Here is a 22989-nt window from a genome sequence, read left to right on the forward strand (position 1 = left end):
CGTTGTCATTAAGATGGCAGTACCAAGAAATAAGTGTGTGGTCACATGACTACACAACAGTGTTAGACCTGCCCACAACTCATGTAGACATACATTACAAATGTTAATGTATTATAAATGAAGATTTGCTTCATAATAGAAGTTGCTTTTTAATACCACACTAAAATATGCAAGGAAAATTTACAGTCACAATTGTGATTGGTGGGATTAAATTTTAAGACTTTGTAAACTGTTTAAATATTGTGCCTATGATATCATAGCAGTGTACAAGTTTTTTTGTTCTGGATTACTTATGGGTATTTTTTCAAATTATAAAACTTAAATTATTGTAGTGTAGTTTGAATTATATATATGTGCAATCATATCCAGTGCCACCAGTGTGCCAGTCACAGTAGTGAAAACTATACGTTTTATAAATAATCCGTAAGTATACACTGTAAAAAATTACTTAGAAAAAAAGTTATCTGGTTGCCTTAAAATTAAGAGTTCATTGAGTTAATACAATGAAAATTTTTTGAGATTCGACAACCTTTATTAAAAGATTATTAAAAGATTTTATAAGCATATTGGGTAATAATGTGTGTGTTATTTCTGATGACACAGTGAAACATGCCAAATTGTGCTATTTTCATTATTTATCACATTTTTTATGTGGTTCAGATACAAAAATATTTTGAGTTTCTATTTATTAAACTAATTTCCTTCATTGTATCAACTCAAATTTTTAATTTCAATAAACTAAAAATTTTAAGGCAACCAGGTTACTTACTTTTTTAAGTTAAACCAACAAAAACCAAAACAAATTTTTTACAGTGTACAGTTTATATAAATTATTGCAAGCATCTTAATATAGATATTCACATTACCAGGCAAAAGTTTGGGATTGATAACGCTCACCAAGGCAAAATTTACTTGGATCAAAAATACAATTAAAAAAATTATATTGTGAAATTATGTTTATTTTAATATATTTTAAAATCTATTTCTGTGATGGGAAAGCTGAATTTTCAGTGTCATATGATCCTTAAGAAATTATTCTAATATGCTGATTAGTGATTTGAAAAGAAGAGTGTTTATTCTAAAAATAGAATCTTCTGTAACTAAATGTAGTGTAGTGAAAAAATAGTAGTGTGGATCTTTTTTAAATACATTTTTTTTAAGATTGGACTTAAAAATTTACACATTTTTTCACATTTATTCAAGATAAACGCAACCCATTGACCTACAAATTGTTCTTTAAATATTTTAACATTTATTCAACCTTGTTTGACATTTTTTGGTGTCAGGTCAGATTTACAATAAATAATCTTGTTTATTATAAACCCTTTGTAACAAAAACATCCATTGGCATTTAAAACACTATACTCTAAAAAAGATGGTTCTTGAGGATCTCTGCACATAGTAAAAGTTCCATTTAGAACCATATCGTCCTTAAAAACCCTTTATATGCTGTAATGGTTCTTAGAGTTTAGGGTTCTTTATTCCCGCCTTTTTGTTTTTTAAAATCTGTAACTGTCAAATACACCTCATTGCTGATTTTCTGGAGCTCAACCATTCAATTACATAGACTGTCAACACACTCTCAACAGGTAAATGATTTCCTTCTATGTCTAAATTTTAACTTTCTCTTTTTAGTTTCACAGGACATGTAAGTGTGACCAGCTCTGTTCTGTCCGAAGAACCTAAATGTGGTACTGTTTAGAACCATTTTCTTAAGAATGTAGGAGATCATAAATAACACTGGCACTATTCCTCTTCGGTATGACTGAGTATAGACCCGCTATAACAACTCCCTTCATACATCCACAGTAAATCCAATGGTATCCAGCATCAGAAAAATTCTCTACTGGTTGCGTGGTGTTCTTAGAGTTGAAACAGGAGAAATGGTCTGTTTTTCTGTTGCATGCTGAGTCCTGAATGTCACTGTACCCTGTGGCTTTCTCTCAGGACTGTGGGTTTTGAGCGCTGAGACTGTGGGCTGGATCTGTTTCTCTGGGTTGCTATTAGGCTGAGATGACACTGATGTCAATGGCAGCATCTCTGCTGCCTGTTTCTCCTCTCTCTTCGGTCGCCCATCTTGTCGATGATGGCCGTGGTGTCTTACATGCTTTCTCTCTCTGTGCTTTCCAGATTGTTTTCTAGAGGTGCAAATAAAATGGTATGAATGGAACCCATATGTAAATAATAATAAAAAATCCACTGCAGTTAACTGTATAGTACACAATAGTACATCACATGAAATTACAAGTAGATTCTTACTTTGTGATAGCCTCAAATTTTGTCTCTCTGTAGAAGGAGCTTTTGTTCATCATGTAGAGCAGAATCATGTCACAGGCAAAAACCCCCTGTGGAATGAGATGAGCACTGATCACACAAGAGTCTGAGAAACATCTCAACCATTGGTGACACCGTCGAGAAGTAGCTTATATACTCACAGCACCCATTAACGCTAGTCCAGAACCAATATTAATCACTGTAGGAATGATACTGAATTTCCCAGCCTGGAAAACAAATAAGCTGGCAAAGTAAATAATCATATTTTTACTATTTCACCATGACCTCAATGACAGAAATCTCTATAATCTTTTCGATTATCTCTTACCTTTCCACTCACTAATATATCAAAGCGAATTCCATACACTTTAAAAAGATTCCGATAGGTTTGACCTGCTGCATCATTGTAGTATCGAGCAAATCTTGAAAATGAGAGAAACATGTCAGCCAGTTTAATGATACAGTTCCAAAACAAAATGCCTGGAAAGAAAAAGTGGTGAAAATCTCTGTGAATTATTAATTTTGTATGGTCAGGTTTATGTTTTAGTAGCTAAAGTTTTGGTGAAAGCTTGTGTGGTAAGCAAAATGGCTGAAATCACCTGTAGAACCTTGTTATATGAGTGAAATTGAAAAATCAGAGCAATACCTGAAGTTGTAACCAGAGGTGACTGAGTGTTGTGAATTGTCCAAGCGGTTGAAGCTATATTCAGGGTTACACCGAGATTCATCTTTATCCAAATCACAATTCCACTCAATTCCTACTGCAATTGAAGCACCCTGTGTGTGCATATGAAAGAGAAGAAAACATCATAACATTTTCATCAAAAATAATCTATGCCCACCGCTACTATATATATATATATATATATATATATATATATATATATATATATATATATATATAGTAGAGGTGGGCATAGATTATTTTTTAAATCTAGATTTTAGATTAATTTTGAAATTAATCTAGATTAAAATGGATCATCTGAATTCTGCCGAAGGCTTTCAGAATGTGTGTGCTACCCTCTCACGTACGTTACACTAGGGGTGTAATGGTAAAGATCGCTCACAGTTCTGTTTGTATCACGTTTTAGGTTCACGGTTTCGGTACGGTTCTGTATTTGCTATGTTTAGGGAAAAAAGGACTACTGTCAAATAAAAATAAAGAAATGAATAAGAACAAATAACTTAAATACAAGCAGCAGCATAAATAAATACTGTTGAGCAAAGATACTAATAAAATAAACAATAAACAACTAAAAAAATAAACTTTTCAGGTAGGTCTAACATTAGTTTTTAGGTAGAGAAATTGAATAAAGTAATCAAATGTAATAATTGCATATTTTACTGTTTAAATTAAAGATTAATCCTTATCAAATTTACAAAAGCTATTCAATCAAGAGCAGTGAGTGATGTCCTTATCTTTTGACATTAAACAGAGTAAAGGCTTCTGCCCCTTTAAGACCTAATGCAGGGATATGCGTCTTCTTTCTCGACTGTATAAAGTTCACTTAAGGCATATACAGACTATGTCTGCTTGGATACTCCTCAAGATGGACATGTTGACATACTGGGCCTGAGGGAGGAGCAGAACTGGAGGAAAAGTGTAAAGCAGACCGCTGGGCCAGTCGTGGGCTAGCGCATCCCTGCTCTTTGAAAAATAAATTGGGCAGTGACAGTTGTCTTCAGAGGCGAAGAGGTCGACCTCTGCCCTCCCGAAAACATTCCATATCATCTGAACCGTTTGGGGATGGAGAATCCATTCCACTGGGGACACGAGGCCCCTGGAGAGCATGTCTGCTCCCTGGTTCAGTTTGCCCGGCACATGCACTGCTTTTAGCGAATGTTATTTGCCTTTGGCCCACAGGAGATGCCTAACTTGCTGGTTGAGCCATCTCGACCTGAGCCCGCTTTGGCTATTTATATAGGAGACAACTGTTGTGTTGTCTGTGCGGACTAGAACATGGTGATCTGAGAGACGTGGTAGAAAAATCTCGAGGGCTAGCACTAGTGCCAGCATTCCTAGGCAGTTTATGTGCAATCGTGCACAACCATGAACCAAAGGCCGGTTCGCCCTCGCACAGAGCGCCCCAACCCATGTTGTAGGCATCCGTGGTGACCACCATCCCTCTGGAAACTATCCCGACGCTCATTCGATCACAGGGCCAGGGCTATGATGCAGCCATGGCCCACTTTGATCCAAAGCTGGCCTGAATGCCATGCGTGGGGAGGAACCCATGATTTCAGCCAGTACTGCAGGGGGTGCATACGCATCATGTCCAGCTGAAGTACTGGAGAAGCTGATGCCATTAGGCCTAGCATTCTCTGAATTTTTTTTAGGGGTCTGTTGCTTCCGTTTTGAATGAACATGCAAACTGCAGTAGTCAGAGCGCGTTCGTTTAATAGTCACACCCTCATTTGGGCTGAGTCTAAGATCGTTCCCAGGAAGGAGATTTTCTGCCTGGGAAGCAATGAGCTCTTGGCTGCATTTATTCTGAGACCCAGGCATTGTAGATGGCTGAGTAGCAAAGATTTGTGAGATTTGATTTCTTCCTCTGACTGGGCCAGTATGAGCCAGTTGTCGAGGTAGTTCAGGATGTGCATTCCCGCTTGTCTTAAGGGGGAGAGAGCTGCATCTATGCACTTCGTGAAAGTGTGGGGGGCCGGAGACAGGCCAAATGGCAGGATTGTGTACTGCAACCCGATCACATGTAAATGCGTATAAATAGTACGAGTGTGCAATGTCGTGGAATGTATACGGCAAAACTTTTCGCGTGCATGATACGCATATTATGGCGTATATTACACGCTCTTGGGTAGGTTTAGGGTAGTGTGTGTGTGTGTGTGTGGGGGGGGCGTCGTATGTATAATACGGCATAAAGTGGAGGGTTCATATGTATGACACGCTCTTGGGTAGGTTTAGGATAGTGGGGTGGGGGGTTGGTATGTATAATATGCCATGAAGTGTGTATCATATGCACGCGAAAAACAGCGTGGCATAGACACGCCAATATGAGTTTTGGTGTATACATTCCAAAGACATTGCACACTCTTATACGCATTTTCGTGAGATCCGGCTGGTGTACTGATAGGCCTTCCCAACGAACGCGAATCTCAGAAACGGTCTGTGACATGGGACAATTTGGATATGAAGTAAGCATCTTTCAGATCCACTGAGAAAAACAAGTCCATCGGGCAGATTTGTGCGAGGATCTGTTTGAATGTCAGCATTCTGAAAGGCCGTTTGATAAGAGCCTTGTTCAGATGTCTGAGGTCTAAGATGGGTCTGAGGCAGCTATCTTTTTGGGGACGAGGAAATAGTGGCTGTAAAACCCTGATTTGCTCTGTGTTGGAGGCACCGCCTCAATAGCATTTTTGATCAAAAGGCTCTCCACTTTTTTGAGGTTTTGAGGCATGAGTCACGTTGTTCTCCACCGAAGTGTGCATTATGCCCGCGAAACGGGGTGGTTTGCGAGCGAATTGGAGGACTGTGACACCAGGGATGGCTTTAAGCCTCTGCTCGGCTGTACAGGGGTTTTATAGTGTCGGAAGGTGGCGCACACCATGTGGTGCGGAAGAGACAAAAAACTCATTTTTTGAATATTCATGTTTTTTATTGAACTCGCCGTTGCAGCGGCAGAATGCAAGGGAGCGTGGCATACACTCACAACATTTGAAAAAATTTTTTCCTCCAACAACAAAAACGGGCCGTGTGGAGAGAATTCAGAGTCTTTTGGGGGGCGGACCAGCCTGGGCGGGGCTCAACCCTCCTCTCTTCCTGACCAGTCTGTCAGGGTTGCTTCCTGTGTTCAGGTTCCAGCGTTATTTTTGGCCAGGGACCCCAACGCTTAGGCAGGAAGCGCTTCATCTGACGTTGACGCTGATCCTGTGGTGGGCGGGGCAGAGCAGACACGTGCACAGTCCTGCACTGTTGCATTTGCTGCTGCTGGTGGTACGGAGCTCTCTGGCGGGAGGCAGAGCTAGCTCGTTTCGGGAGAAGACCAGTTGATGTCGCATTGCTTGGGACGCTTTCTTCGCCGTGGTGATGCGGTCTGCAAACCCGTCGACGGCTGGGCCAAACAGGCCGTTCGGAGCTATTGGAGCGTCAAGGAAGGCAGTTTTATCGGCGTCCTTGATCTCTGTGAGGTTTAGCCAGAGGTGGCGTTCCAGCACAACGAGGCTAGCCATGGACCTGCCGATGGCCTGGGCGTTGGCTTTTGAGGCGCGAAGGGCTAGGTCTGTAGCGCTTCGGAGGTCACGGAAAACCTCTTGGTTTGGACCAGTCTCGTCCATAGTTCGGAGGAGCTTGGCCTAAAACACTTGCAGGACCGCCATCGAGTGGAGGGCGGAGCTTGCCTGGCCAGCGAAAGCATATGCCCTATTTGCCAAGGCTGACGTTGTTCCACTGGGCTTGGAAGGATGGACTATTTTAGGCTTCCAGCCTATCACGGAGGGCGGGCAGAGGTGCGCGGCCACCGTTTCCTCAAGTGGAGGGAACTTCTTGTAGCCCTTCTTGACTGCACCGTCGATGGTGGAGAGCGCGTGCGAGATGGATGGGTGTAGACGAGCAGAGTAGGGGGCGTGCCACAACTTCGCCAATTCCTTGTGCACCTCAGGAAAGAACGGCGCGGCTCTCTGCTGAGCGGCCTGCTGGCGCCTCGGCAGATACCACTCGTCGAGGCGGCTGTGTGCAGGCTCTTCAGGGGAGTCCCAGTCCAGGCCGAGCTTGTTGACGGCCTTCATGAGGACATGGATCAGCTCAGTGTCCACACCAGCCTTTAAGTCGCTGCACTGCTGGGATACCGAGGGGATGGGGTCGTCGCAGAGAGGACATGGGCATACTCTTGCAGTGAGAGCAGCCGGACCCAGAGAGAGCGGTGTCTGCGTGGGCTTTACCCAGACAGCGCACACACACATCATGGCCATCTTCTTCATGCAGGTGAGTGCTGCATGTCACACATATATGTTGCGACATTACGTAAGTTGCTATTCAGTAAAAAAAATGTAAGGATACACCTTAGTGTTAGCCGGAGAGCGCAGGGCAAGGGCGCGACAGCTCGCGGGACCGCTGGCAATTGAGCGCTCTAAAACAGGCCGCTGACTCGTTGCAGAATGTCCGGGCTGGCTCGTACGCGATTCCGTTGCTAGCTCGTCTTTTCTCGGCGAGGTGGTGTAGCTTCGAGTTTTATCAGCAAGGATCGAGATCGTCGCTGAACGAAATTAATCTGATGTTTTTAGGGCATTGCATCATATTTAAGGGCGCCCTTTGGCGGGCATTTGTGACCCGTTCACGGGCTTTAAACCCAGATTTGCGGGTTTTGTGCGCATTGGTTTGCTCAGTTACGCTCCTCTGCCATTAGTTCATGCAGTTCCCACTGGACAGCCAATAGCAAGCGAGAGTCTCCACACTGTTTCCACGGGGCAGTAGCACTGCGTGATTTAAAAAAATACTTCAGTAATTCGAGAAATAGATTTATTCCCATTTGGTTCTTAAAGACGCAGTACGATTGACCGTTCGAAAGGGAACATACATGAAGCATTATAAGTTACAACCCATATTAAAGATGTGTCCGCGGTGCAAGTGCTTACCGGCACCTTTTACACGGCGCCCCTGCTCACATTGAACGGCACCCCGGTTAGGAAACGCTGGTATAAACCCAGCTCCCAACCCAACTTTGAGAATAGATCAACGGCGTTATTTTTTTTAATCGCCCGATAAGAGTCTCACGTTAACGCAGCACGTTAACACCGATAACGGCCCAACACTAATATATATAATATACTGGTGTGCATCTTGAGATAAAACAATGGCACTGATATACATATATATATATTAGGGCTGGGACTTTAACGCGTTAATTAAGATTAATTAATTACGTGACTTTAACGTGTTAATTAATTACGCAACTTACGCAAAAAATTACCACACTTATTTTAGCACCGCGGAACGTTTTTCAATGAATGAGTTTCGACGGACCAATTATACTGGAACACCAACTAGCGCTCCGGAGTCACGACAACAACAAACCATGTGAACATGAGCGAAGCTATGGAACGAAGAAGCTGATGAGACTGCTTTGCTTGGCCCCGTGGATGGGAAATTTTGTTTAAAAAAACGAAAGAATGGAAGCGTCGTCAAGAGCATGGTTGTGAGCAAGCTATACAACAAGGAATTTGCGTATCACCGCAGCACATCGAGCCTCAAATATCACAAATATGCTTTTGCTAAACTTAATGGCAAACATTGCGCTGGTCTGCTGGACTGAAATAAATAAACAATATTTTGTTGATTAAGCTTATGTATTCAGTCATTATTCAATGGTATACTAAAAATACATGTGAAAAATTACTTCTCATTGTTCTCAGGTCAAATATTTATATGCAATTAAAATGCGATTAATTTCGATTAATTAATTACAAAGCCTCTAATTAATTAGATTTTTTTTTAAATCGAGTCCCGGCCCTAATATATATATATATATATATATATATATATATATATATATATATATATATAGAATGCAAGTTGCTTTCAGTTAAAACAGCTCAAACATGCATTTTAGTCTGGAATTTTTTTGGGTGCAACCTTTTGACGTTATTTACACGGGAAGCTTTTACAAAAATCGTTAGGATATGATCTCTCTTTGCATACAGACTGAGCTGCTGCTTGACATCAACTACCAGTGTGTTTACAATAGTGAAGACTTGATTGTTTAACTTGTCGTGTCGTTTAAAGCTTGCCTTTGTTGCCAAGTCCTGGAAATTGTATCCAGTCCAGTTTATTGCATCTCCCACAAAAAAAATGGGACAATAGGGATGATGTTCCTTGTCATAGCTGCATGTCTTGAGATATGTGCTGTTGGCGGTGGGCAGGACGTTCGATCTTCAAGTGAGAAAATGAAAAGTGGGAGAAACATTTTATTTGCTTGATATACTATGTGATGACATTGCAGAGGTCATGCAACATTGTGAGATCATGTATAAGGACATACGAACAACTGCAGCCTGTCACTGAAAAGAGCAGGGCACAGGATATCAAAACAGTAGGTCTCAATGTATGCACCATACACTGTGCTGATATAAATAGAGATAAGTAAGCATCAGATATTCTGAGCAGCTTGTGCTGTACCATCAATGTCCAAACATAAAACTTTATTGCGTGCAAGCAGGTCTGCTCTTTCAAACCAATACAAATTTTTATAAAGCATCTGTTTTGCTGTTTTTTTAGTATGTAGATTTGTTACGACTCAGTGATGAAGTACTCTATTTCTGGTAATAGTACAGGACTGTATGGGCTCATTATATAACTTCTTGCCAGATGACACTCTGCTTTTGAGCCACAGAAATTATCCTGCACTCATGACTGAACTATGAACTTTCTTATTCAGCAGGAGTTTGAAATGACAACAGAACATCATGTGCTTACAGAGAAACAATCCTGTTCAACTGCAGCATGAAAAACACCAAAACAAGTGGGGAAAAAAATGGTTCATGAGGTTATGATACTAGGTTCATGTTACACAACTGGTGTCCATAATGTACAAGCCCGAATTGCTACATATAATTATTTAGCAGCAGTCCTGTGGTTCATGTTACACAACTGGTGTCCATAATGTACAAGCCCGAATTGCTACATATAATTATTTAGCAGCAGTCCTGTGTCCTGTGGCATGTTATTGTTGCTCCACTTAAAACTTTGATGGTGCTTTGCAAAGGAAATAACATGCAAAAGAGTCATTGTAGAAAACCTAGTTGAAAAGCTTTAAAAGACTAAGGGAGGTTACAGCACTGTGACATGCACACATGGGGATGCCGTATAAACAATGAATGCATGCAGTTCCTATCCCTTGTTAGGTCACGGATTTGTCTTAGAATACTTATTTCGCTTCAGACAAGTGAGAACATTTAATCTACAGGCTTTAATATAAAAATAAACACTAACATCATGCCTCTAGACTTCACTTACTTGGAGAAGGCAAATTTTGGAAACTTGATGAAATTCTTTATATAGACTGTGAAGTTTTCTGCCTTTGACAGCATGGGCTTCCTGTAGTAACATTTGGCACATTACTATGGAGCTAAAAGAGTCTCAATAAAGATAAATACACACACTACATTCACATATGCACACACAGGATAAATAGATGCACACACAGGATACAAAAATGCACACAGGATACATACATGCACAAAAAATTCACAAATGCACACACAGGATTCATAAATGCAAACACAGGATTCATAAATGCACACACAGGATTCACAAATGCACACACAGGATTCACAAATGCACACACAGGATTCACAAATGCACACACAGGATTCACAAATGCACACACAGGATTCACAAATGCACACACAGGATTCATAAATGCACACACAGGATTCACAAATGCACACACATAATTTAAAAAGCACAGAAGATTCACAAATGCATACAAAATTCAGAAATGCACACACAATTCAGAAATACACACAAAATTCAGAAATGCAAAGAAAATTTACAAATGCGCTCAAGATTCAGGAATGTATTTCTGATGCACACAAATATATCTTGATTTACAAACTGCTTGCGGTCTTTGAACTTCACTGCATTTGTGTGTGAATTTTGTTCGCACACAAGACCTGGCTCGACACACAAATGCCCTTTTTAAACAGGGAATGATCAGCAACCAATCAGATATCACCCTTGTTTTAGCCAATCACAAGAACGCACCCCACGTGGGGGGATTGTTAACTTATAAGCCAATCACATGAACGCGTTCACATATCGCGATATAATAATAATAATAATAATAATACATTTTATTTATAATGCACTTTTCATTCCGAAGAATCTCAAAGTGCAACAAAGGGAAAAATAACGCAAATGAATAACAAGTAAAAATATAGAATAATACAAAATCAACCAACACATAACAGTTAAAAGCTTTTCTGAACAGAAAACAGAGCTGATGGTGGAATCTCTGTAAGCTCCACAGTACACTGTGATCCACTGCATGAAACCTTATTACAATTCTCCTAGCGCTAGAGGCCTTGTTGCTACATATTCCCCTATAATATTCCCATATTCCCAATTCGACAGTGTCCTGATGACGTCGTCGGGGCATGACAGCCGATGACCAGATGGAGGGATCGCCACAGCACCACGCAGGAGGCAAACAATGTTTTCCGGGCACTTCTGTGGACACACCGGGGTCGGTGCAGAAGTCCAAACCATTCCACGGCTGATGACGCTGGCCCGGTGCAAACTTCAGCCACCATGCAGCTCAAGCCCGAGGGAGACCACCAGTGAGCAGCCGACACCCAGAACAGGGAGCAACATGAAATGTCCTTCAAACCAGAAGCAACTGCAACAATTCAAACATAAAAATTTCCACGAATACAGGCATCTGCCAGAAGAAGTCCTCCACCGCGCTAGCCATCTTACAATAATGGCCGTTGTTACGTGCATGGAATATGGCTGTTTCTTTCCCCTTTCACTTTCTCCGCTATCACCTCTTAGGACGATCTTATTGGCCGGTGTGCTTGTCATTCATCATTACGACGCTGCATCAGAATGGGCGTCGTGGCGATAAAAGGGCAGACGCAAGCCGGAAACGACGGGAGGAGGAGGGAGCGGGATTGATTGTTCGTTTGTTGGGCACGCTTTGTTTCTTTGCGTGTTTTGGCTTTCGTTCTTATTTATCATTTGGTTATTTCCTGAATAGTATGATTCTGTTTACGAGTTAATCCGTTATTTTTGTGGTTTGTTTCTAAGTTAATCTGGTAGGCGATTATAAGCCTTTATTATTGTTTTCTTTCTCTTCTAATACTTTATCCCGACCAGGGAGTAGGGAACAGGAAAGCATGTCACGTGACCTCCATTGCAACACCTAGGGAGGCGTGGTGTTAGTACACTAGGTAAGAAACGGGTGCCACTTTTGTATGTTTTGAGTTTGTTAGTTAGTGTAGTTTATGTAGGGCGTCTGAACGCCGAAGATGTTTATTTCCTTTTTCTTTTCATTGTGTTAAGTAGGTTAGTTGGGAATGGGTTAGGAGCTGGGTTTTTGTTTTTGTTACTTTCTTTGATTTAGCCCCGTTTAAGTTCCTACTCCCTGGCATCGGTTTTTGTTTTGTTTTCTCCCTCCTGTGTTGAGTTTTCCTCCCCAAATGTTATTGTGAATAAATCTTTCCGCTTCATGTAAAACTCCAGTTTTTGCTCTTGTTCGTTTCTTTTTGCACCCGCACCTCTGATCGTCTTCCAGAGTTGAAATCCGGGAAAATTCTTATTAATTTTATGTTGTGTCCCTCATGCCCTTATAGCCACCTTTGGGACGTAACAGCCGTCTTGCACTGCGGCCGTGGGGTGGCTTGGACTTCTGCGCCGACCCCGGTGTGTCCACAGAAGTGCCCAGAAAACTTTGAATGCCTCCTGCATGGTGCTGCGGCGATCCCTATTGTCTGAATCGCCATGCAGACCCATCATCTGGTATTCAGCGGTCATGCCTCGACGACGTCATCAGGACACTGCCGAATTGGGAATATATTTTTTTACGGTCTATGGAATATACCAACAGAGCCTTCAGCACCTGTATTATTCTATATTTTACTTGTTATTCATTTGTGTTATTTTTTCCCTTTGTTGCACTTTGAGATTCTTCGGAATGAAAAGTGCGTTATAAATAAAATGTATTATTATTATTATTATATTGCGATGTGTGAACGCATTCATGTGATTGGCTTATAAGTTAACAATCCCCCCACGTGGGGTGCGTTCTTGTGATTGGCTAAAACAACGGTGATATCTGATTGGTTGCTGATCATTCCCTGTTTAAAAAGGGCATTTGTGTGTCAAGACAAGTCAGGGGAGTCTCAAAATTCACACACAAATGCAGTGAAGTTCAAAGACCGCAAGCAGTTTGTAAATCAAGATATATTTGTGTGTGCATCACAAATACATTTCTGAATCTTGAGCGCATTTGTAAATTTTCTTTGCATTTGAATTTTGTGTGTATTTATGAATTGTGTGTGAATTTCTGAATTTTGTATGCATTTGTGAATTCTTTGTGCATTTGTGTACCCTGTGTGTGCATTTATGAATCCCGTGTGTGCATATGTGAATGTAGTGTGTGTATTTATCTTTATTGAGACTCATTGAGCTCTATACATTACAGGCACAAAACGAATAGGTTTTTTTAGTTTCATACAACCGGCATGAATAGGGAATAATATTGCAAATATTGCATCTCTTACGTTGGTGCGTGGCCATGCTCAACAGGGCACCAGCCATGAATCTCACAAGTTCCTGTGTCATTTTGGCAGCGGCCTGTCTTCACTCCTGAATAAACAACAGTAAAATGTAGTCCCTTTAAGGCTCAGGAATTTAAACATGCCAGTGGGTCGTAGTGTAAAACAATGTAACATTTTTTTTCTGAAAGAGAAATCTTGCACTTTCCCAAAGGTTTTCCTTTTATAGAAATTCAAGGTGTGCATGCAGGTCTTGTGCTTACCATGGCCTGCTATAACAGTTTCCCCTTCGACACATTCATTGTCATTAATACAAACACCATCTGGCACTTTAGGACTCTGTAATAAGTAGAATGAAGTGAACATACAGCAAACGCAGTAGTTTTAAAAGATTAGATTTAGAGATAAAAAACTCCACAAACTTTTATGTGAATATAGTTCTCTAATTGGGAGATTATTTAAGTTGGGAATACAAATAACCTATCGCTTACCTCAGGGCAAAAACCCAATCTTTGGTTTGGTGTCACTAGGTAATTTGTCACAATAAAGAAGACCCTGTCCCCCTGTTAAAAAGAATTGATGACATATTCTTACAAAGTACATTTTCAACACCAAATTAAAGCTACATTATGTAACTGTTCTGTCCGCTAGAGAGAGCCAATTCAAAACAAAGGTGTAGTTTGATGACGCCAGGTTTGAGCGCAGAATCTTGGGACATGTGGTCTTCACCTCACATCCAGTGGAAAACAATCGGGCTAGGACTCGGGCAGGAATCATGTTCATGGACGCGATTATTAACATTACTGTAGTATGAAGCAGAGCATGACCGAGTGTTGATGGAGCTGAGCAGGGCCGCTGGAGCGACTGTTGCACAACCCACGGGTCGCGAGCAGCGGGACTTTTATTATGACGGGACATAATGGGCAGCGCCATATCTGCTTTTCCGGTCATGAGTATGAGGTAACGCAGCTCTGTTTATCATATTAGATACATTTGAGTTTGTTTAAAATTATGTTATTATGACGTTATTCTGTGCATTCGCTCAGCGGCTGCTGTGACACTTGTTGCACACTGCTAAGAGTATAGCGTTTCTGCTCGGAAACCGAGGGTAACGCAGATATGACACAATTGACAGGTGACTCCCTCAGATGTCCCAACTCCTTGGTTAAATTAGCAATTTTCTCACAATTTACAAATAGCTGGACAGATTTGGGATATTGTAAGAACTCAACTGAACAAAATATATAACACTGGCCTGGTCTTTTTTTTGGACATTTTACTGCAAAAATACTACATAGTTCCCCTTTAATGGAACGTGATAGTATCACTTCAAGAAGCACAGGAATTAGCTTCCAAGCCAAAAAGTTTCAAATAAAATCTAGACTTCCTAAACAAATGCGTACACAGCATCTTTTTTGGTCAGAGCTTCAGTGCCATTAATGAACACTATGAGGGCATAAAACTTTTCTGCAAAAACACAGTTCTGAAAAAGCATTAGGGGACTGCATGGGAATAAAAGGCTTTTATTCAATTAATTTTATCTAAAATATAAATGGTAAAAAATTACAAATAAATAAATATTAAAGACTTAATATTACATAAATACCTCTCTATCAGTCTCTTAGCTGTAATACTGTTCTGCATACATTTAAGTAAAATTATGTCCAAAAACAGCAATTCGTTTAGAGTATATGTAGATGAAAAAAGATATTCCATTATGTAACACAAAATGTTTATTGTTTAAATTCTCAGCAAAAGATGCGTATGCCATTATCTAATTATCTCCCTAATCTAACAGGTTAAATGGATATTGTTTTGAGAAAGTCTTAACAGAGTACATGTGGTTTACAAATACTAAGCCTATACATATCTTTCAAATTCAAGAAAGAAGTAGGAAAGAAGTGTATTTACTTGTGGAGGGATGACATAGTCCTCTGCACCCCATAGTTGCAGACCAAACTGAGAGGTGTTGGTGAAATCTATACCCTTAATTTTGGTGATCACAGAACTCTGGATGGCTTCCTCAGTCTCCTGATAACCTTTCTTCCAAATAAAAACCCACCTTTAAGAGGACAAACCAACAAAATAAAGTAAACAACAGTGAGAAACCAACACTGAAATATATATATAAAGTCATTTTAATGGTTATTTGTCTGTGTGATAAGTGATGCTATAACTTAAATGTATGGATAACACGCATGAAGGGCATTTTAAGTCATTTTGTTTAAGTTTTATAGGTATAGTATAGGAATAAAGCAGCTTTAGTTTAGTTTTAGCTGTAGCTTTAATGGCGTTCGGCAGGCTGGTGCTTTTGTGTAGCATTTGGCCACAGCACATGTGATCCGGGTCATCTTACATTCAGCACCTTTTGCGGCAGTTCCATTGTTGTATGAACTATATAAGCCCAAAAAACATGTGAACTGGAGTGAAGCAGAGGTGAAGAAACTGTTGTCTAAAATGGTGATCACTAATCTAAATCAAAACAGTCTTATTCACTCGATGCAAAACGAGCACCGTCAGGTCAAACAGTGCACAGACGGTTTTAGTCTTTCCTTCGATATAAATAACATCCAAGACATGGTGCTTCAATGTCGGCTTACATTCGGTTTGATGAAATTCATATAGAGTAACATCGCATAAACAAACAATTAACGACCTTTTAGAACATGTACTTTTGAAAGTTAATCTTCTAAAATTTGACAGAGGACGCTTCACCTCAACGTGTGGATAAAGAAACACAATTAAGTCACCTACCCGATCAGATATCCAATCACCGCCAGCTGAAAGAGTCTGAACAGAACTCCAACCTTTTTGTTTTTAGCGATGACAAATTTCTCAGTCTTGTAATCGAGTAGAGAGAAGAAAAAGTTCCCCCAGGTCTGAGCCATGTTCCTGTGTCATTGACGGCCCCGAAGCAGCTGTCAACTGCTCTGCGCTGACGGCGGTGCAGCCAGTTCTCCCCCTAAATATTTCGTCGAAACCTTTTGATTCTTGTTGTCTCCTTTTGTGCATGGAATCTTTTGTTTTGTTTTGTCAACATTCCTATCATCGATTAAACGGATGGGAGCTGTAAATAAGGGCTTACGCTGTTTTTAAAGACGAAACAAAACGTCTCATAGGGACGTTCTGATAGCTACTCAGCGGATATCAATAGTTTTAATGGTGGTTCAATTAAACTAGTTAATACAAGTAGGTTTAATACAGGTAATATTAGTTAACATTAGTTAATACAGGTAGGCTATCGTGTAATAAATACTTTTACAGTATATTAATCTAGGTTTATTCATTGTGTTCATTCAATTTATATATAACATTTTAAGTTGTACATTAGCCTGATGAATAGTATGAATGTAGGCTACCTATTATAAATGAATTAATATTGAACAATAACTTAATAGACAGATTCATAAATGCAGTGAATAAATTCATAAATTAAGTAGCTTAATGTTATGCCTTTTAGGCCTAATGCTTTAACTTTTTCACATTCAAAAATATTCAAAGATGCCTCGTTTTGATGAGACTACTTTTCCATGACCTTTACTACATAGGCAAGTGTTTATTTTTATAAATAGTTTATATATAGGCCTATTGCAATTTCGATGTGAAATATCTATTTGGAATAAATTACAAATGTCTCGAATATAACACTAAAATATAACTTTACTTCAAGCTGGATTGCAGGCATTTAGGCTACTCTACACAAAACACTATATGACTGATTAAATAAAGCAATGGTTATTTCCATGATTCAAGACCTCACTTTTTTAAAAACGTTCTGGAAAGCCCAATTAAAATGGATTGAGCAAGGTCTTCCATGACCATGTTTCCATAAAGGTTGTTAGTCCTATTGCTGATCAACAACAAAAAACATCTATGGCAGAGAAGGTATGCAAAGGTTTGTTAGTTTGTCATGTTAGAATTGCAGCTGGTTTATTTGAACAGTTGGTGGCACCATCTTACCTTTTTCTTTTCTTTTTTAAATTTAGCAGCAGTTGCTAAATAGGATCACCACGGGGGTCAATTAAATAGATTGTCACCAACTAAATATGGTGTATAACCAAATTCAGTACCTGCCATACAGCTTTAAATTAAATAAATTCTAAAATAAGCAAACAAAAACATTACCCCAACTTCTACCCATTATCTCTAGAAATGCTATTGCTCAGCTACAGGACTTCTAAAGACAATCTATTTGTATAATTACTAAATGCTTCTGCATTATCCTGAGCATTTTATTGAAAAGTCCCATTTCATTAATTTAAACTTATATAAGATCTTGTATAACTAGTCATGAACAAACAAGAACAATCCACAGTCATACAGTTCAATGCTTTTATTTTGTCATTTTGAAGATAAAAAAAAAGTGGAAAAAACATTAATAAAATGTAATGTTTCAATTAAAGTATGGGGAAAAGAGAGGAGAAAAGTGGTGAGTGCATGGGTATACTGAAAGATTTAAATGTCCATGAGACTGTCAGTTTAAATATCTCAACCTCCTCTGAGACGCAGCACCAGATGCAAGGTGGACTCTTTCTGGATGTTGTAGTCGGACAGTGTGCGTCCATCTTCCAGCTGTTTGCCAGCAAAGATCAACCTCTGCTGGTCAGGGGGAATGCCTTCTTTGTCCTGGATCTTTGCTTTGACGTTTTCAATGGTGTCACTTGGCTCGACCTCGAGGGTGATGGTCTTGCCTGTCAAGGTCTTGACGAAGATCTGCATGCCTCCCCTGAGACGCAGCACCAGATGCAAGGTGGACTCTTTCTGGATGTTGTAGTCGGACAGTGTGCGTCCGTCTTCCAGCTGTTTGCCAGCAAAGATCAACCTCTGCTGGTCAGGGGGAATGCCTTCTTTGTCCTGGATCTTTGCTTTGACGTTTTCAATGGTGTCACTCGGCTCGACCTCGAGGGTGATGGTCTTGCCTGTCAAGGTCTTGACGAAGATCTGCATGCCTCCCCTGAGACGCAGCACCAGATGCAAGGTGGACTCTTTCTGGATGTTGTAGTCTGACAGTGTGCGTCCGTCTTCCAGCTGTTTGCCAGCAAAGATCAACCGCTGCTGGTCAGGGGGAATGCCTTCTTTGTCCTGGATCTTTGCTTTGACGTTCTCAATGGTGTCACTTGGCTCGACCTCGAGGGTGATGGTCTTGCCTGTCAAGGTCTTGACGAAGATCTGCATGCCTCCCCTGAGACGCAGGACCAGATGCAAGGTGGACTCTTTCTGGATGTTGTAGTCGGACAGTGTGCGTCCGTCTTCCAGCTGTTTGCCAGCAAAGATCAACCTCTGCTGGTCAGGTGGAATGCCTTCTTTGTCCTGGATCTTTGCTTTGACGTTCTCAATGGTGTCACTTGGCTCGACCTCGAGGGTGATGGTCTTGCCTGTCAAGGTCTTGACGAAGATCTGCATGCCTCCCCTGAGACGCAGGACCAGATGCAAGGTGGACTCTTTCTGGATGTTGTAGTCGGACAGTGTGCGTCCGTCTTCCAGCTGTTTGCCAGCAAAGATCAACCTCTGCTGGTCAGGTGGAATGCCTTCTTTGTCCTGGATCTTTGCTTTGACGTTCTCAATGGTGTCACTTGGCTCGACCTCGAGGGTGATGGTCTTGCCTGTCAAGGTCTTGACGAAGATCTGCATGCCTCCCCTGAGACGCAGCACCAGATGCAAGGTGGACTCTTTCTGGATGTTGTAGTCGGACAGTGTGCGTCCGTCTTCCAGCTGTTTGCCAGCAAAGATCAACCGCTGCTGGTCAGGGGGAATGCCTTCTTTGTCCTGGATCTTTGCTTTGACGTTCTCAATGGTGTCACTTGGCTCGACCTCGAGGGTGATGGTCTTGCCTGTCAAGGTCTTGACGAAGATCTGCATGCCTCCCCTGAGACGCAGCACCAGATGCAAGGTGGACTCTTTCTGGATGTTGTAGTCGGACAGTGTGCGTCCATCTTCCAGCTGTTTGCCAGCAAAGATCAACCTCTGCTGGTCAGGGGGAATGCCTTCTTTGTCCTGGATCTTTGCTTTGACGTTCTCAATGGTGTCACTCGGCTCGACCTCGAGGGTGATGGTCTTGCCTGTCAAGGTCTTGACGAAGATCTGCATGCCTCCCCTGAGACGCAGCACCAGATGCAAGGTGGACTCTTTCTGGATGTTGTAGTCTGACAGTGTGCGTCCGTCTTCCAGCTGTTTGCCAGCAAAGATCAACCGCTGCTGGTCAGGGGGAATGCCTTCTTTGTCCTGGATCTTTGCTTTGACGTTCTCAATGGTGTCACTTGGCTCGACCTCGAGGGTGATGGTCTTGCCTGTCAAGGTCTTGACGAAGATCTGCATGCCTCCCCTGAGACGCAGCACCAGATGCAAGGTGGACTCTTTCTGGATGTTGTAGTCGGACAGTGTGCGTCCGTCTTCCAGCTGTTTGCCAGCAAAGATCAACCGCTGCTGGTCAGGGGGAATGCCTTCTTTGTCCTGGATCTTTGCTTTGACGTTCTCAATGGTGTCACTTGGCTCGACCTCGAGGGTGATGGTCTTGCCTGTCAAGGTCTTGACGAAGATCTGCATGCCTCCCCTGAGACGCAGCACCAGATGCAAGGTGGACTCTTTCTGGATGTTGTAGTCGGACAGTGTGCGTCCATCTTCCAGCTGTTTGCCAGCAAAGATCAACCTCTGCTGGTCAGGGGGAATGCCTTCTTTGTCCTGGATCTTTGCTTTGACGTTCTCAATAGTGTCACTTGGCTCGACCTCGAGGGTGATGGTCTTGCCTGTCAAGGTCTTGACGAAGATCTGCATGCCTCCTCTGAGACGCAGCACCAGATGCAAGGTGGACTCTTTCTGGATGTTGTAGTCGGACAGTGTGCGTCCATCTTCCAGCTGTTTGCCAGCAAAGATCAACCTCTGCTGGTCAGGGGGAATTCCTTCTTTGTCCTGGATCTTTGCTTTGACGTTCTCAATAGTGTCACTTGGCTCAACCTCGAGGGTGATGGTCTTGCCTGTCAAGGTCTTGACGAAGATCTGCATGCCTCCCCTAAGACGCAGCACCAGATGCAAGGTGGACTCTTTCTGGATGTTGTAGTCGGACAGTGTGCGTCCATCTTCCAGCTGTTTGCCAGCAAAGATTAACCTCTGCTGATCAGGGGGAATGCCTTCTTTGTCCTGAATCTTTGCTTTTACGTTCTCAATGGTGTCACTTGGCTCGACCTCGAGGGTGATGGTCTTACCAGTAAGGGTCTTCACAAAGATCTGCATCTGTAAACAAATTTTAAAAAAAAAATAGAAGATTAGCAACTATGCATAAACCAATGTAAAAATATAGGTACATGGTTAATGCCAAATAAAGGCAGAGCTGCTCATTCTACTTAAAGCTTCAGAAAGGTTTTTTTTGGAACACCACACAATTTCCTACACAAGTCTAACAAGTAAAGCATCTGTATTAGTCAATCAGAAAATTAGGAGGCAGTTCTGTCAACTTCAACCAATGGCATGAATCCAGGGTAAATAAATGAACCAATACATGATAAATTATTTAGCCTATATAAAATGTATTTTATTTTATTCTGATCAGTGTAGTAATTGTATTAATTTGTTTGTCTTCTGTTTGATGTTGTTATCTAATTAAGTGTTCTGACAGTCTCATTATACCGTGTAAATCTTTTTTGACTGTTTTAAGCCTTTGACCTTTATTCATAAAAGACCGTGAAGAGTGACAGGAATGATATGGTGGGATCAGGAAATGACTGCACGTCCCAGTCGCACCTGGGTCCTCTGTGAGCACTTCAAACTGAATACAATACAGACAGTGATTTTGCGGTTTACTATGGCTTGTCTTAAGAGGTGGTTGTAAAAAAAAAAAAAAAAAGATTGTAATTGGTCATACCAAATAATTGAAAAGTGACATTTTTGAAAATCAGGAATTTCAGTAACCGACTAACAGTTTCAGTTTCATTAAAAAGTGATCCTAACATAGGCCTGATAAAAATCCTAATTTAAAAGAAATGTTTCAAAGACAAAGGTTTTTGCATCTTAATGCTGCCTTCACATTTTCACTTCCCATTTCCGAAGTCGTCACCATCAGCTCACCACATTCAAATTTTGACCAGAGGGCTTTCATGGCTAATTTTCTAAATAGAAAACTGGTTTACAATAATTCCAAATGCACTTTCATATAAAGTGTTCATATTCATTTTTCCTCACCTAAAGTGCATTTGTCAAATTAAATGACAAAACATAGGAATACAGTATTCTTAACCAAAACACTTTTATTTCAGTGGGATGTCTCTTTCAAAGGAATGTTTCCAAAAAACAAAAAGGAAGGAAAGCATTTTATAGCACTACTATTTTCTATGAAAACATTTTCCTGAGAGAACATGAAATGTAAAAAACTATACGTGTGAAATTGTCTTAGACAATAGTTGTATTGAGCATTTATTACATTTTTTTTAAAGGGAATCAACTAGTACGGGGGCAAAACTACGAGACATGATGTTTTGTTTAAGAACTAACGTTATACTGCGCAAAACGCACCATCGCCACTAACATGGCGGCTGTACAGTAACATCCGGGTTCTTTGTTCACCGAATAGGCTAGTATGATTCAGCACAAACACATCTAACAAAATTAACCAAATCGAAAGATAAATACAAGAACTTCACAATTAAGAATAAGACATCAGTGTCGGTAACGTAAGATTTAACGATCATTACGTAGACGAACGCATTATGAAGATTACAATGAAGGTCAAAATGTTTAGAAATCCAGAAAACAACCGCCGAAAATCAATACAATACCCACACGAATAACGAAACATTAAGACTTATAAATAAAGTCTTTTAAATGTTATGAATTAAACTAAAAGGTTATTCTTACCTTTTAACAAGCTTGCTAACTATGACACGGCTTCTGCAAATATGTATGTTCTGTTCTCTTCTCCTTAGAAATCTGCCGTTGAATGCGAATGATACTGTATTTATACAAACCCAGGGGCGTGACGTTTACGGTACGTCACATGACCAGATCCTTCCGCAGTCAAAACCTTTATTTGTTAAAACATTTAAATATGCGTTATACTAAAGATTTCTGACAATGTTTTTGTAGAAATGGCATGTTTTGTATCCGTATTTTAAAATAAATATTATCATACAGTATCACAAAAGGAAGTCTCCAGAACATGCGAGAATGGGCTGTTCTTGTGGTGAACTCTTGAGGCAGTGATTGGCTGGTTTCGTTGTTTGTTCTCTTTGCTATTGGTGAAGCAGGCTATTGAAATTTGGGCCAGGCAAAGAACAGTCATACAGTGAGAGAAAAAAATAGAATATTCTGGAGTACTTGATGTTCTTAAACCAGTCTTGGTAATAATTGTGTCAAAAACTACAACATGAGACCAGCTCTGTGTGCTTTTAACATTAAAAAAACTATGACAAGGGAAATGACAGGCTGTTACCACTAAAACAGTGTTTGCTCAAAAACATGGTTTCTTTACCAAAAAAAAAAAAAAAAAAAAAAATTTTTCCA

At 40.8% G+C, this 22989-nt stretch overlaps 2 protein-coding genes across 2 annotated transcripts; both read right to left on the reverse strand.

Moving 5' to 3' along the window:
• Positions 1-999: 999 nt before the first annotated feature.
• Positions 1000-17670, reverse strand: p2rx5 (purinergic receptor P2X, ligand-gated ion channel, 5). Its single transcript, XM_067438341.1, has 12 exons — positions 16255-17670; positions 15412-15562; positions 13992-14063; positions 13764-13839; positions 13507-13591; positions 10238-10318; positions 9013-9154; positions 2921-3051; positions 2603-2696; positions 2436-2501; positions 2260-2345; positions 1000-2138 (listed from the first exon to the last, which is right to left on the reverse strand). The coding sequence occupies exons 1-12, from the start codon at positions 16386-16388 to the stop codon at positions 1844-1846; spliced, it is 1413 nt and encodes a 470-aa protein (XP_067294442.1). The 5' UTR covers positions 16389-17670; the 3' UTR covers positions 1000-1843.
• Positions 17671-17818: 148 nt separating this feature from the next.
• Positions 17819-22497, reverse strand: ubb (ubiquitin B). Its single transcript, XM_067438340.1, has 2 exons — positions 22345-22497; positions 17819-20727 (listed from the first exon to the last, which is right to left on the reverse strand). Exon 2 carries the CDS (start codon positions 20725-20727, stop codon positions 17989-17991), a length of 2739 nt encoding a protein of 912 aa, XP_067294441.1. The 5' UTR covers positions 22345-22497; the 3' UTR covers positions 17819-17988.
• Positions 22498-22989: the final 492 nt, after the last annotated feature.

The sequence above is a fragment of the Pseudorasbora parva genome, chromosome 3, assembly GCF_024679245.1.
Source record: "Pseudorasbora parva isolate DD20220531a chromosome 3, ASM2467924v1, whole genome shotgun sequence".
Classification (NCBI taxonomy): domain Eukaryota; kingdom Metazoa; phylum Chordata; class Actinopteri; order Cypriniformes; family Gobionidae; genus Pseudorasbora; species Pseudorasbora parva.